The 16,187-nt window shown below is 45.8% G+C and overlaps 1 protein-coding gene across 6 annotated transcripts in view; it reads right to left on the bottom strand.

Annotated features, from left to right (window-relative positions):
• Nucleotides 1-16,187, bottom strand: part of ARHGEF6 (Rac/Cdc42 guanine nucleotide exchange factor 6) — a 48,971-nt gene that overhangs the window by 28,018 nt on the left and 4,766 nt on the right. For 2 of the 6 annotated variants that reach the window (XM_075162000.1, XM_075162001.1), the window contains exons 2-4: nt 14,199-16,078; nt 13,062-13,145; nt 4,702-4,786 (exon numbers count right to left, since the gene is read on the bottom strand). In XM_075162000.1, coding sequence (XP_075018101.1) covers nt 4,702-4,786; nt 13,062-13,145; nt 14,199-14,363 — 334 coding nt within the window. In that variant the 5' untranslated portion in view covers nt 14,364-16,078. Of the gene's footprint in view, nt 1-442; nt 2,424-4,701; nt 4,787-6,128; nt 6,146-8,035; nt 8,129-13,061; nt 13,146-14,198; nt 16,079-16,187 lie in introns of those variants that run through there. The other 4 variants (XM_075162005.1, XM_075162006.1, XM_075162003.1 and 1 more) reach the window with 4 other exon arrangements.

Raw genomic sequence — 16,187 nt, 5'->3', positions numbered from 1 at the left:
ACTGCATCTCCAGCGTGGGTACCCCTAGTCAAGAGTGAGGATGGTTTTGCTGGGCTGGGTTAACCCTTCCATGATGGAAGAAGTTGAATTGCATCCCAAGGTTATGCCAGCTCAGCCACACATCCGATCGCAGTATGTTTTTGAAATCCCCCTTAAAACTGTAGAAAAATAGAATAACACTCAGCCCAATGCTGCCCAACTGGGAATGTTTCTGGGATCTGAATAAGCGCTGTTGAAGGTGTTTCAAAGTTTAGCTCGCAAGTGAGCGCTCTTAGGTCACCTCTGCAGCTGCAGCGTGGGCTTCCCCACTGAGTGGGGAAGAATGCTGAACAGCTGGTCAACACAATCGCTCCTCTATTTAGATAAGTCCTTCTGGGTTCATTATGCAGCTGAAAGAGACTAGGCACAATTTTGATTACTGTTTGTGGACCGTTGCCATTACCATGTGAGAGAGGGATTCAGACCACGCGGAGGGACAGGAGTGTCACCCCCAGGAGACTGGCAGCCCACGGAAAGGCTCAGACCATCCCAGCAGCTCTTGGAGTTGCCTCCTTCACACGCTTGAAGCTCCTCGCTTTGCAAACTAGTCTCTGGGCTTGTTCCTGACATCACCTGCCTGACACTGGAAATAATGCTGCTGCTCTGGTACATATCTATTTTTCACGATTAGTGATTTGTTTCTATATTAATTAAAAACTAATTAAAAACTTGCCAGAGAGTAAAAAGTTTCCCAGTCACAACTGCCCGGTTCTGAGATTGAGTCAGTGGCCTTGTCACCAAGAGCAGTCCCGGCTCCTGCAGGACCCAGCAGCGCTCAGCCCCAGCATCCTGCTTGGATGCTGCAGAGCAGTAAAAACATGGGTTTCACGCCACCCAGTAATTCCCACTTCTCTCATACTGTACCTCAAACCACACCGTGGGACAACCCTCAGATCACCTCCTTTCTATGTGCCGTGGTGCTCAAATGAAGCAATGGCAGACATTATCATTTCAGTAAACCGTGAAGTACTTTTGAGATTTGCCTTGTAGCTTCTTTTTAGATTTAAGAACATTTCTGTATCGCAGAGCTGTTGTTTTCACGTGCGGTGTGGACCTAGCATGCCCATGGACCTCAAAAGGAGGACTGAGAAGAGCAGTCTGCGGTCTGTGGGCATCACTGTGCTGGGCGTGCAAGTCCCCTGGATAACGTTTGGAGTTCTTCTTTGAAAACACCGCAAGAGGAGAGGGTGATCAAGCCACCAAGTGTGCGCAGGAATCAGAAAACACAAACTCTAAGGCTGCTGTGCCCGATTCTCCTCCAGTCTGAATGTCAACATGGAAAAATCATTCTGATGAGGAAGTTTGGTGGGAGTTACAGGAACTCAGCTGGACTTTTATTCTCCCCAGAGGATTTTTGTTTCAATAGAAAAACACCTCATCCTTAGATTGGACCCGGAGCAACACAAACTATGAGCTCTTGGAGAATGGACTTGTTTTGCCTTTCTCCAGCGCCTTGCACAATGGGGACCAGGTCCGTGACTACAACTTCCAGGTGCTGCTGCCTTACAAACCCCCAACCATACCGCACACACGCACCGGTCCGCCCGGTCCATGCGCCAGCGATGGACAACATTCACAGTAAATCTCGTGTGCTGTCAGTGAGTCAGTTTTCTCTCTTGCCCTGCTCGTTACACAACTGCCTGACGACTGCATGGTGAATTCCCAGCTCCCTGCAGCAACAGCAAAACCCTTCCACGTGGAAAACCCACTTTGCAAACACAGAGTGTTTTTTTTTCTCTGAAGCATCCTGATATTTGAGCAGGAGTGGTTTCAGCTGCTCCCGGCGACTCACAGGCCAGGAGGGGTGGCCGGCTGCCAGCGTGAGATGTTCTTCCCCTGATTCCTTCTAAAAAGGGAGGGTGTAAACCGCGAGTCCAGACTTCTCCGCTTATTCAAGCCATCAGCAACAGTCCCACGGAAATGACTTGGTTACTGTAGATTTTATGCTTCTCCCTGCCCCTCCCAATCTTCCAAAGCTTTTATAAGTATCTGCAGCAACCTAGAAACAAATGTAAAACTGACTTTGACAGTTTGGCAGGGAAGTGTATCATTTATATTGCATCATGACAGCGTCCTATTTTATGCCTGGTCCAGCATGGAACACTGGTGCCATATGTTGCTTAAACTATGGTTAAAATAGCTGGGTTTTCTGCTCACATTCCGACACTATTTTTGGCAGATGAGTCTCGCCTGATCCAGCACAGCTGGTTTTCCTCCCCTGCCCTCTCTTTCAGATAAAAGCATCAAGCTCTGTATTGCTGTTATTTGATGGACAGCTGCTGAACTCTGAGTTTATCCGCTACAAACGATGCCTCTAGTTATTTGCATAACAAGATCCACAAAGACACAAGGATTTGAACTTCAAATGGATGCTCAGAAACACATTCCCACGGCGTTTCCTTAGCTGTCACCTACTTCCCTCTGCCTCCGACAAGGGTGTCAGGATGCAGCAGCTCTGCGGGTGTCGGGATGTGCAGGCATGCCGGAGCCCTGGCCATAGCAGGAACTGCAGTAGCTGGTACCAGGCTTGTCCTGATGCTCCATCCAGCCCTTGGCCTCTGGCGAGACAGACAAACTGGACCATCTGCAGTGGCGGTTTGTAGGACACAGGCTCTTGCTTCTCAGGAACTTGGCCAAGCCACCAAAAAGCAAACGTTTTAGACATGTATTTATTTTACCCTGTACTTTTCCCAAGGGTGCTCTCTGCCTGAGCAGCTAATTATATTGCAGGCATTGTGATTTTTAACATTTAAACAGAAAAAGCATATGTTCAAACAGATGTTTGCCATGAAACCAAGAGCATTCCAGCTTCCCTATAGCCCCGTCGGTAACGTGTTATAGAAACTATTCCACAGCAAAGCCCCGTCCCGAGTCTCCCCCGGTGACTGCGCGGACTGAGCTGGGACACGGGTGGCTGCAAGAACTGAGCTGGGGCTGTGAATAAGGGGACTGCTGTGACAAGGGCACTGCAGCCTCGCCGCCCCATCGGCACACAGCCCATCACACCCCTCCGGTCCAGCAACGGGCAAACAGAGAGGCAGGAAAGTTTCTCACTCTTTTTACTTTCAGAATAATGAAGCTAATGTCAATCATGATGACAGCGTTTGCAAAGGCTACTCCCGGTCTAGGTAACCTGCATTTTATATCCCCCATTATATTGAACTGCAAGAGCTTTCTACATAGGGTCACTGGGTGCTGTCATTTAATGGAGCAGTAAGAGGCTGTAAGAAGATGTGCTGATCCTGAATTACCATCACTGACTTCTAGGGAGCGAGCTGGCGGCAGAGCTGAGTGCTGGCTGCAGAAAGGTAGCCTAAGAACCTGTACTTCTTCAGAGCAGCATTATACACACACGTACCTCTGTGTGTGTATGTACGAATATATATAATTATTATACATTATATATTATTATAATATTATTATGCATATGTTGCTGTTTATATAATACATTCTAATACAATAGTTTCTCTAATGTATAAATATAGTATATATTTTTATATATATGATTTTATAAAGCCTTGCATCAGAACAGAAGAGAGAAGAGGAAACAGGGAGGAGAGGGTCCAGTCCCAGTAATGAGGTTGTTTCATTGAACACCCAAGCAGCTTCTGTACTAGCAGGAGAGAACCCAAAAGCAAAAGCTCAGTTGAAAGAGAAACAACTGAGAAAACCACCGCAAACCAAATTCAGGCAAAACGCAGTAAGTCAACAGAAAAACCTTCCCATGAAAGGAAAATCGTGGGTTTGGGTTTTGAATTTTTCTCCTTTTAATCCCCTAAAATGTAATCTGCAACAGGGAAATCAAACTTTCCTCTGGTGCTGGACTTTGGTGGATGTGCAGGAGACTCTGTGCAGATCTGCTTGCATGATAGGGGGCCATAAACGTTTTCCACCCTGCAAACTCTTTCCAGCTCAGCACAGACCTGCTCCTCAGCCCCTCAGCAAAGAGACCCTGGTCCTCTCACCCCTCCCCAGAGCACCATGCCATAATCGTCCTCCCTGTTGAACTTCTCCTTTCACAGCCTATGTGACTGAATATCAGTTTAAAGCAGCGCGTAGGGAACAGCTACACATTTGGGATGGAAACAAGAGGAGCTGATTCGCTCTGCTTCAGTAACCCGCTCCTGCACCCAGGGAGGCAGGACAAGCCATCAGCTCGATTCCCAAATCCGGGACCCAGGGAGAGGAGAGAGAGAAGCATCAATACAATTGACTGAGCATCTGGCAACAACGTTTGTTTTGGCATTCAGTAAAGATATTATGCAGATGGATCTGTTTTTCTCTTCGGCTTTAAAACATACTCTTTAAAACCTGACATTTGCATTTTGGGAGGTGCATGCTCATTTACATCAAGGCTCCTTCACGATGACCTAATTTGAGGTCCCTTAGTACTGTCAAAACTGAGCAGTCCCTTAGTGTAAAGCAATAATCAAGCTCTGCAAAGTGCATACAGCAAGTCTGAAATGCCACATCTAAACCCGGAGTTGGTAAAGCATGAAATGTTGATTCCACCGTCCAGCAATCAGGCATCGGTGCTGGCAGCACAATTTGCTAAGCCTCCAGAAATCATCCTAAACTAGGAATTACCAAAAAAAACCCCTACCCGAGCATACATATGAGAAAGAATTTGAAAAGACAACAGAAAAATCCCTTTTTTCTTACCTTCAGTAGCTTTATTTACAGCTGTTAATGTACTCAGGACCTTGGAGAACTGTTCTCCGGTGTACAAATCATGTGGATCAAACACCTGGGAAAGAGGAACTTGGTCAGTTGAGCCCAAAACATCTCACTCCGGCCATCTAAGCAGCCCACGTTGCTAGAGGGATTAAGTAGCCCGTAAGTCTCTGCAGGGGCAGGGTGTTTATTCAGGGCTGACGAGTCCCATTTCCTTTATAGCGAGTGAATTCCTGGGGCGCTGGTGGCAGGCGGCGTGGGAAGGGCAGGTGGACCCCCCAGCACTTGGAGCGTAACACTGAGGACAGGGAAGGAAGAAATCGGTGCTCTCTGCAGAGAAGGGACTCCTCAGAAAATCACAGAGAAGGTTATTCTTGCTTTGAGGGAAGGAAAGATTTTGCTGCTATTTTTGTTATCGAAAGCTGAAGAGATTGAGGCTGTACATATATACGTATATATACACACACATATTTTCCACAGCAGAAGAAACAAACACACAGAATTTTCTGCTATTGCAATATGGCATATATAACACATTTACATTTTTTACAGGAAGCCAAAACCAGTCATTTTATGTGCAAAAATTCCACTCTAAAGAATTTTGTGTTGCTAAGCCTCAACGGCAAAACAGATATACATAGTTAGCAAGGGCTTATTGTCTATGACTAGTAACCTGGACCTTGTATACCCAGTCCTTCAGAAATCACCACCAGCACGAGGGGCAATTTGAGTTTCCAAAACACTGCAATCCCCTCTAACACCTGAGAAATGCCCTCAAGTTCATACAGACTGTACAAATCCTACCACTAATGAAGCAAAGATAAGTGACACAAAAAGCCCCCGTTATTAGTACCACCAAGGCACCATCTCATCTACCAAATACACGTCGTCTTGCAGATCGAGACCACAGATCAGCAAATCCAATGAACAGGAAAGATTTTTTTAAAGCTCTCCTGGCAGACACCGTCTACTTATAAACACTTCCAATGCACTAAAAAGTGTATCCTGCTAAATAAGTACATGAGCCTTAATTACCTTTAGGGTAGTACTGCCCTTTAAAATGGCCCTTTCTTGCTTTCCACATATAGCTCCTTCAGTACACTTGGCATATTTCGAATAGGAAGGGGACTGGCCTCTTCCGCAGCCCTGGATGCTCGCGGCATCTCTTCCTCTCAACAGACACATCAGTGCAGCAACAAGGTCCAACATGGGCAGTACAAAGACTGCTCTTTGTGGAGAATATATTTAAAAATTGACTCAGCCACGCAATACTGGGAGAAAGGCTTTACCCTAAAGAAATTTAATCCATGCTCAGAGGGCAAACAGCCTGCCATCATTGCAAATATTAAAATCAGTAGCTCCGCAGCTCGAATCGCATCTATCGCTCTGCACATTTCAGGGACATCCCCACCTACCTTGGGCTGTTTCCAAGCTGATCTATCGCCCACGCTCGCTTGGGTTTGCTCCTTTGGACCACACGGACCCCATCCCCTCTGCTAACTGGTGCATGAACTAGTTTTCTTGCCTTGCAATTGCAGCCAGTGCTATCTGAGCATCGCCTCCAGCCTTAAGCAGCGACGTTAGCATCTCCGTGGAAAGGGAGACGGTAACGGAGAGCCCGGGCGTGCGCTGACCCTGTTGGCAGCTGCTGGAGGATGCAACGTTACAGTAACGCGCCTTCACCCTCCTGCCAAGCAGAAGAGGAAAGTAAACAGCGAGGCTGGGATGTTTGCGTGCATCAATCTGGTGTGTCATTTTCTCAGTCATACCCTTTTTCTTCCACTTCAGTAAGTCCAGAAAAACAAGTCCTGCCTTGAATGAATGGCATCTTTTTTTTTTTTTTAAAGGACCAAAGTGGTAAAATACATCCCTGATCCTTCAATGCACAGAATAATGCTGTAAGCTCAGAGTCATCAGACTGACAAAGTGCAGAGGAAAACAGTGGTAGGAGGGATATGTAAAAAAATCCAGCACAAAAGCAAGCAATAACTTTTAGGATTTTTCTTCATGGAGAAATTGTCTAGAATAGCTACTGTGGAACAATGGCTATGTGAAAAACTCTTCTGGATTAGCTACTGTAATGTAAATATAGTCTGCAGCTTGTTCCAGAATAAATTCATCATACAGAAAAGTCCTCATTTATGAGCTAAAAATTACTTCTTCCAGCACAGTCCATTCATAATCCCATTTCTAACTAAAAGACAAGCTGCAAGGCTAGAAGAAAAACAGAGGGGACTTTTTCGCTCTTAGCTCACGGAATATCTGGTGGACGTAAGTAAAGCCCCGCTTAAACCTATGGCTGTCATCTGAGGATCTCCATTAAAATGCTTTTCTGACTTTCAGAATCACAGACTCCAGCTCCCCTTGGTGAAACACTCCGGCTGCTCTGTCAGGCGTCACACCGGGAGAGAGAAAACCTGCACTGCTGCACCGCCAGTCCTCCTCCGAAAGACAGCGAGAAGGCGAGGAGGGGCCGGGGCTCGCCGGGCAGTGACCAGAAGAGCACGCAGCTTTTCGGGAAGGACGAAAAATCCAACCCAGGTGCATCTAGCAAGTTATCAGCACCCAAAATCCCAGTACCGGGATGGGAGCTGCAGAAAACTTAGGGGAAGCCGGGTTGTGTTTCGAGCCCGAGCTGTTTTATCTGCACAAACTATTTCCACAGATAGATAAAACCCCGGCAAACCTCAAGCTGGGTGCAAAGCCCAAAGCTCGGCGCGACCGCAACCCTCCATCCAAACCCGAGGATGAGGGCTGGAGCCAGATCGTCCCACGCCCGCTCCGCCGGCCAGCGATGCCGGCCCGTACTAACCCCGGCTGCTCCCTACCAGACCTGCCTCTGCCTTCCGCGGGAGCGGCCGCGCGGCCGGACTCCGCCGGCTCTGGGAAAACCGGCGAGACGGAGACAGGCAGGCGGCTGGGAGCGCCCTTCCCTGCCGCAGAGCCAGCCCTCCTCCGCCGGCGCCCGGAGCGCGGCCAGCCGCCCCGGCTCTCGGTCCCCTCAGCTTCGGTGCCGCCGCGCTTCCACGCCCCCCAGGCAGCCCCAAAACCAGGTTTGCTTTCTGGGCAGCAACGAGCCGCGCTCCACCTCTGGCAAGCGCGGCGGGGACACCCGTGGGAGCTGCCCGGTGGGGGTAACACCCGAGGGTGCAACACCCGTGGGTGCTGCCTGGCGACACGCCCGAGGACCGGCTGGGGACACCCGCCGGGACCGCCCGGAGACACCGGCCGAGCTGCCGGAGGATGGGATGAGGCCGGGCCAGGCAGAGCGGCGGGGACACGGCGGGACCCGCCCGGTGCCCGCGGCGCGGTCGGTACTCACGGCGGCGAGCGGGCGGGCGCGCAGCCCCGGGGCATGGCGGCGGCGGGCGGTGCTGCGGACCGCGGGGCGGCCGCTGCGGCTCTGACCCGGAGCCGGATCGCGGCGCGGAGAAGGGAAGGGAAGGGAAGGGGAAGTGACAGGCGGCGCCGCCGCCCCGCTCCGCCCCGCCGCCGCCGTTCGCTGCGGGACGCGGACGGGCGGTGCGGCCGCAGCTCCCTCCGCCGGCCGCGGGTGGGAGGTGCCCGGCGGCCCGGGGGGGAGAGAGGGGAAAGGGGGCGGCAAAGCGGAACGGGAGATGGGAAAGGGAAGGGAAGAGGGAAGGGAAAAGGGAAAAAGTAAATCAGGGAAGGGAAGGGAAAAGGGAGGGAAAAGGGTGAGGGAAAGGGAAAAGGGAAGAGGGGTAAGAGGGGTAAGAAGGAAGGGAAGGGAAGGGAAGGGAAGGGAAGGGAAGGGAAGGGAAGGGAAGGGAAGGGAAGGGAAAAAAGAAAGGGAAAGAAAAAAGAAAGGGAAAGGAAAAGGAAAGAAGAAAAGGAAAAAGGACAGGAAAAATAAGGGGGAAAGGACAGGATAGGAAAAGAAAGGGAAATCCAGGCTACTGAAATGGTAATTACCGTGGTTTTGCACCACTGAGAAGGGAAACGCTGCAGAAAGGCCTGTAGATGAGGCACAGCTTAGTGGAAGCAGTGAATTCGCAGAGACAGCATGTCCTCGCCGCAGCGAGCACGGTGCCTCTGCTGCGTGTGCCCATATGTTCGGGGAACACTCTCCTGCGGGGAGTATGAAAATCCCCGGACACTTCAGCACAACAGCCGGCTGCAGCGTGGAAAGGGAACGAAGCACTGTACTGACGTCCAGGGTGAAGCCCGGCTGTAGGTCCCAGCCCCATGCAGGGACACAGAGGTATAAGAGACCCCCCCATACACCTGCGAGCCAGAGGTCTCTGGAACACTGGGTCACTCTGAATTCAGACATACCCATTCCCCAGTGCTTGCACTGGTTGGTGCTGGGCTGGAGCTTTTCCTTTTGACATTACCCAGCTAGGAAACCAGGAGGGAAGCCAAAGCAGAGCAAGCTTTTGGAGAACATGGATGGGGAGTCAAGGGGGTGATGATTTTTCCTCTGCCTTCCCAAGCCCTCAGTCCAAGTACAAATGGATTGGTGAAGGTTGCACGCACCTCCAACTGCAGAAATTGCTTCTGTTCTGCCCACGATGGCAACAACACGCTGCATGCTCTATGATCGTTCTGGACAGTCAGGTTTAATCCAGCTATTGATTTATCTTGCAGATACTGTTATTAGCTCACAAAATTCAGCCCCTTGCCAGAAGTTTTGTGGTCCTATTAGCAATAATATGCTGCTGCTGAATGAAGGTCTTGTGCTTCTTCAGCAGTAAATGATGCTCAACTATTGAGCTGCTGTTATTATATGCACAGTGGTGTCAACAGCAAAAGCAAAGACTAACATTCCCATTTGTGCCCTCAAGAACAAGCTAGGCTAGGAGCTTTCTACCTGATTTTCTTCTTTCCTCATTATCTTTTCCCTATATCTTCTAAACTAGACTCCACCTGGCCATCAGGACAGAGCCTCTTGCCTTCCGCTTGCCACCTCAACCCGCTTGCATCCAGCTGTCACTGTCTTAGCAGAACTCACTCACTGGACCAGATCTTGGGTCATATACACAGCCCAGGGGCTGAAGCCACAGCATAAATGAAGCACAATCAGGTTATCTGCACTGTTCCTCAGTCCAAACCACCAAAGAATCCACCAAGGACAGTTAAGCTCCAAAGAGGTGCCCACGTCCCCTGCTCAGTCCTCTGTCTCAGCAGAGCTGGGCTGATAGACGTTCTTATGACTCGGATCAAATTCTAGCACTGAAAAGCAGTTAGACAGTCTCATTGTTTCACCTAATTACAGCACTTGTATAATGAAAAGAAGGTGTTGATTCCCCTGCTTGCCTTCTTTTTTAGGACTAACACATTTGAAGCAGTAAATCTTTGCAGGCTTCAGTCCTGGGCTGAAGCTAAGGAAGAGTTTGGTTATTTATACCCTGCAATGAGATGGACTCTTCCAGCTCACACCACCAGCCTGTAGAGCTGCAGCAACTTAACAGAGCCATCTCAAAGCAGGAAGGTCACAGAGTGTCCTTCTCTCTCCTCTCCACTACGTCCAAATGTTTCACTGTTCCTGTAAAAGGGGAGAAGGTGCTGTTTTGCCTTGCTGTGTCTTTGTTCCACTTCATAAGATTGAGTTACCAGGACAACAAAGAAGAAGGGTAGGAGGGAAATGCATATGTGTAGCTCTGCAGGAGTAACCTCTTTGCATGCCCTCCCACTGGAAGAGATTGGCAAGCAATATCCGTTCAGTGGAAGGTGGGACTTGGGTTTCAACCAAATGCTGTTGGAAACCCTACCTTCCCCACTGATGACCTTCCCTGCATGCTAGCAATGCTCAGTGATGTATTCAGCTCCAAATGGCAGCTATACAAACATCTACGACAGAAACAAAAACAAATTTAAGGCATAGTATGAGGGTAGCCACTGCTTTGGCAAAGTACGATGAAGCCATGGGATGCTAGGATGGGATGCTAATGTCATGTAGGAAGTTTCTCATGCTTGAGATTTCCCAGGATGACGCCTTTCATACAAGTCAGTATCCAGAGTAGAAGTTCTAGGCTCTGAATTTCCTCAGAACATCCTCTTTTGCTCACATCTGCAACAGGAACAGAATCTCTGACCTTAACACACACTTGTTGGTCTCAAGACAGGAGAAGTGGCTCAGATCCAGGCTACTTCTTCATATCTACGGAACAAGAGTTCTCTGTGGCACTTGGAGAAGGGCAGAATTTGACAGAATCGCTAGGGTTTCATTGTCAAATCCAAAGTCTGGGTAAGCAGCAGGATGGCAGTCAGGGAATTCAAACCTATTAAGCCAAGAGCTTTCCTCAAGCTAGGTTACTGGAGCAGAACAGATTTTCTATCCTATGCTCATCTTCCTTAGATATAACACCAGATCACTGCAACTTCCTTGCTGACAGATCTCAGAACCAGAAGTTTCCCTGCCTGTTCTGATGGTCCAAACATGCTTTCAGAGTAAATGTGCTGCAGAGAAACCCCCTCTGAAGAGCAGTGGCCGTTCCCAAGGCAAACTAAGCATCAGACATGAGGGAGGATCGCCTGTAGGTATTTCTTAGAGTCTCTTTGCCAAGAGGGTCCAAACAGGGCAGCATTTAGAAGGAACAGATGGCAGAGGGTTTTCATGTCTCCTCTGGCTTTGCCTTCAGAGCACTCAGAAAAGCTGGCAATATAGGAGAAGAGTCAGAGGGAAGCATAAGCACTCTGACTTGTGCCATGTCTTGCCCACCATCTCAGGTGTCCTACCTCAAGCGTTCCTCTGCCTGAGGCTACAGAGAGGAGCCAGGAAGAAGCAAAATTCCTGTCTTCACTTGGCGTTCTAATATGACAATATTTTTGAAAAAAATAAGAAGAAATAATTTTCATTTTGCTGCAAAATTTAAACTCGAGCTTGAGAGATTTCAGCTTTTATTTAGCTTTTGAGGTCTCCTTTCACAGCAACCAAGACAGGGGAAACCACATGAGCACTAGGGAAGTTACTGAAGGGCCAGAATATTATAAATCAGAAGAAAAAAGACGCCAGAAACCTTTTCTTAAATTAAAACCAAGGAAGAAAAGGCACAGGGAGGATCAGAGCAATACCCAGAGCTGGACAGACAATGTTGCTAGTTCCTGAACATTGTGAAGTGTGACTGCAATATTGCAGAACTGGCTTTCAAAACTATGAGATGTTAAAGCACAACAGTTGAGGACTGTTCCCATTTCCTATCTTTTAGCTGTTTAAGACTTCTAATTTTTAACATTTTCCACCACAACCATTATGATTAGTTTTCAAATAGAAAAATAAACTCTCTGAAAAACAGAGGAAATCACATGGTCAGTACCAGAAGACTGGCAACAACTGATTTCTGATGTGATAGGCCTTCAGTGATTCTATATATATCTGCTCTTAAAACTGGGCTGCTGCAGCAGGCTCTGAGAAATGCATTACTGGAAGCAACAGGCTAGTGAAACAGTACTGTAATGAGCAAATTTTCATGCTGGTTAGCTAAAAATCTCTGAAGAGAAGAATGGCTCTTTGCTTGTTTAGACCTTCAAAGGAAAAGCGCAGGAACAGAGCTACCATGGGTTGGACTTTTCTCACTGTGGTGCATGAATATTCTGTGTAATGCCCAAGGAAGCTGTCCCTGCTTCTGGTAGAATTTGTCTTCAGAATATATTTTTTTTCCACAATGTTGAGCATATTTCAAACGAGACAGTGATGGCTCTTATTTACAGGTTTCTTTTTTACTGTAGGAATTTAAGTCTTTAAATTTTAAATCCATATGCACTTAGTAAAAAATGTGATGGCAAAATTAGCTGAACTCTTAACTGATTCATTTAGACTCTGATCTTCCAAATATGAGTTATGCTTAAGCATAAGAATCAGCATATAGATAGGATCAGGAATAGCCACTGAAAAAGTGTCTTTTGTCTTCATTAGGATTATTTTTACGTGTAAGGATTAATTTAGTATTATGTGTTTGGCAGAATCTCATGCTTTCACAGTTGCAAGGGGATGAAAAATACTGCAGTATTAAGAATATTTCACCTTCATATTAAAGCAGGGCTAAAACTTGCAATCCCTTCTCTCTAATAATGAAAGAAAATGTAAACAGGTCCACACTGCTTAACTCTGTTTAGACAGACCTCCTGTTATTGCTGCACGTATTTCTACCTGACCATTTAGGTTTGTCTCAAAAGATGAGAAGGAATCTGTTAAGCTCACAGTCAATACACTCCGTTTCCAAATTCTCCAAACAGAATATTAAATTACCCATGCTCTAATTTATGTTATTAATACAAAAGATGAGGAATGACTACCGATTTCGTCCCTCTGGTATCTGGCTTCCTTTCAGAAGGCTGATTAAACAAGCATGTTACGACAATGAAAGAAAGGATCCAAGCTGACTTACCTCCACTTTAAGGAGTGCACAGCCTTTCAAGAACTCTTGAATATTACTGATGCAATCAGCTTCATTTTTAGGCTCCAGGCAATACTAAAGAAAGAAAACCCACTGAGATCATTGCATTACTTTCCGTATACCCTCTGTTCAGAAGGCCTGCATGAATATTGACATGTGCGTTTTATACAGAATTAGGGAAGCTTCTTAAGGGGGCGGATGGGGGTGGCAGGCAAGCTGTCGAAGCAGGAAGAAAGAGCCACTGGAGGAAGTGATGCATACATCGAAATGGTCGGCATCTTGTTTTGAATGTGAACTTATGGCAGTGCCCTAAGTGACAGTGGGAAGTTGATGACCTTTAAGAACACACTGCCCCAACCATCACGTATAAGCAAAAGATAAGGAGCTAGCAAAACTGATTTTTGCATAATAAATAAAGGCTCCTGTTTTACAGGGTGGAGAACCTGTTTTGTTTTTTTTTTTTTAATTAAACAGCTTCTCTTCTGTGTTGCCATTTCCTATCTCTCATTGGACTCTTCCCTTTTTTTCTCCTGCAGTTACTTATCACACTTTTGGACTGTCCGAATATATGCCTCGTAAAACTGTAACAGGAGGTACTCACATGGCGTAAATGGCTTCAGTACCAAAGGATTTGCTGGCCTTGGGGCAGTTCAAAATGGCATGGATGCAAGGTTTATTATTTATTCCTAATCTGCTTTTCTAGTGTATTTCCTGACTAACAAAGTATTTTACAGTAAGAGTTCTGAAAGAGTGAATATATTTACGGTTGTAATTAATGATATTTACATAAATACAGACAAATTGCATGTTCTTCTATTCAAAACCAAGCTATTTTGATCTCTGGTAGGCCCGGTATTTCCTGCCACTGAATGAACATGCATAACTCAGTCAACTGCAACCTTTCAGGGTTTTTTTCTGGATGTAGAGACAAAATCAAAGAACTAAAGCTACAATTGTACTTTGCCCTCAGTTAGGTACAACTAGTAACTGAAATGTAAAACATTCATCTCTCCAATGCTTCTTGCTCATCTTACTCTCCAAAGAAAACCGTACCTCGAAATGACCAGGACAGTGTTTTACTGAGCAGTGCTCTGTTTCAGGCTAGCAAAATACATCTTAAAGAGTTACCTTTTCTGCAGATCCCGGAAGAAGTCGATTAATGAGTTTACAAAGCACAGTTCCATCTTTCAGAGAAGTTTTCAGGAACTCCTCCGGATCGTCTACAATTTTCTTAGGGGAATTTAAAACTCCTAATGAAATCAGCCACGTTACAATTTGTTCTTCTGGATTCATCGCGGAGAGTTCTGCCGCCAGTGCAGTCCTCCCGTGCAGCAGCTTGCTGGAACCCACATCCGTGATTACATCTTCCTGCCTCTGCTGCTGGTTGCAGAGCTCAAGTGTGAAACTTTTTTTTTTTTTTTTTGCTCAGCACAGAAACTCACCAAATCTTAAGAACCAGAAGTACTATTACTTTAGGGTAAGAAACTTTTTTTTAATAAAATAGTTTCTAGCACTCTGTTACTTTAAAGAGAGACAGTGAAAGCAGATATTTAACTACACATTTTCAACATTATTGAATATAGAAGTATTTTATGTGGATACTTTTTCCATCAAAAAGATCTTACCTAGTGACTTCCTCCTTGTGGCAGCTGGCATCCTATCATCTGGTAAATTTGGTCTTAACTTGTGAGTATTGCCCAAAGAAGTAAATGTAAATTTGTCTTTAGTACTGTAAATAATGAGGTATTTGCAGCATTAAAAATGAACTTCATACACAAAGATGACTGGGGGGAAATGTCACACTAACTTTAAATATTTTTTTTTACTTTGTGGCAAACCTAGTTACTAGAATTGCCTTTTATAGTAGTTTTCTATTTTCAAGATCTGATTTTTAAAAATAAATTCTGGTCATGCACTTCGTATAAAAAATTTTTTTTCAATTATTTTATACAAGAAGTGCACATACAGTCCAAAATGGTTTTTGGAAGATGATAATCTCTCAAAACAAACATCTGGATAACTTCAAAAAGTTCGTAACTTTAAGTCATCCAAAGCTGAGAATGAAACTTCCCAACTATTTTACTGATCTTATTAAAACGTCCCTTTCCACCAGCTCTTAAAGATCCATTGTATGGAGTAGTATCAGTTTTTCACCCTGCTCTAGACAGTATTAACCATCACTATCAATTTAGAAAAGTCCAGTCATCTTTTCATTTTCTTCTCCTTTTTAACTGTCCTTTCACAAGAACAGATGGGAAATGAAGCAATTCTCTGTTTATGATGCCAAAGAAGTTGGAGCATCATGGATTGAAGCAATACAACAGGAACAAATTATCCTACAGACCAGAATTTCTTGGTGACAATATTCTGAGCCAATTCCTAACCCTGCTACTTGAAGCAACTGTTTTCAAGACATCATCGCTCTCTAACTGCTTAGGCTAGTAATTTAAAGGCTAGGGAGAAATAGAACAGCAAAAGGATAAATTATAAACAACAAATATGCATGGTTTTGTGTCTCCACTTTCCAGGTCTTATGACTGGTACTGGGACCTACGTAAGGATCATTTTTAACAGTAAGAAATCAGAATTGCCCTTTTAGGGTTAGGCAGACTTTTGACCTTGATGAGGACGTGGGGATGAGTTCCAGTTCTTTGTTGTGTGGAAACACTGGTAACACATAGCTGCAGCCAGTGTGAACGATAAAGCTGGCTGAAGCTTCATCACAAAACTCATTGCCATCTGGTGAAGTACATCTACAACTATCCATATGTGTGCAAAACATTTCAAATTTATGACTAATTACAAGAACTTCAGGTTTTTTTTTTTTTTCCAGTTCTCTACTATTTTGTAGAAGTGAGTACTTGCAGTCTCCGCTTTCGTAGTTTGCTTTTTCTTTTTCCAAATCTGTAGTAGGCAAGACAACTGCTAATGCTCATTCATCTACTGGAGACAATCATTTGCGTATGGAAGACATCCACTTCAGTCATCTCATCAGAACATACCAGTTTCTGATGTAAAGAGCAAGAGAAATATTTCACACAGGGAAAACTGCACACCTGCTTCATTAAACTCAGTGTTACAAACCTAAACACACAACAGTACTTCACTCCCTCCTCT

The sequence above is a fragment of the Calonectris borealis genome, chromosome 13 (assembly GCF_964195595.1).
Source record: "Calonectris borealis chromosome 13, bCalBor7.hap1.2, whole genome shotgun sequence".
Taxonomy (NCBI): Eukaryota; Metazoa; Chordata; class Aves; order Procellariiformes; family Procellariidae; genus Calonectris; species Calonectris borealis.
This window is presented reverse-complemented; position numbering and strand designations above follow the sequence as displayed.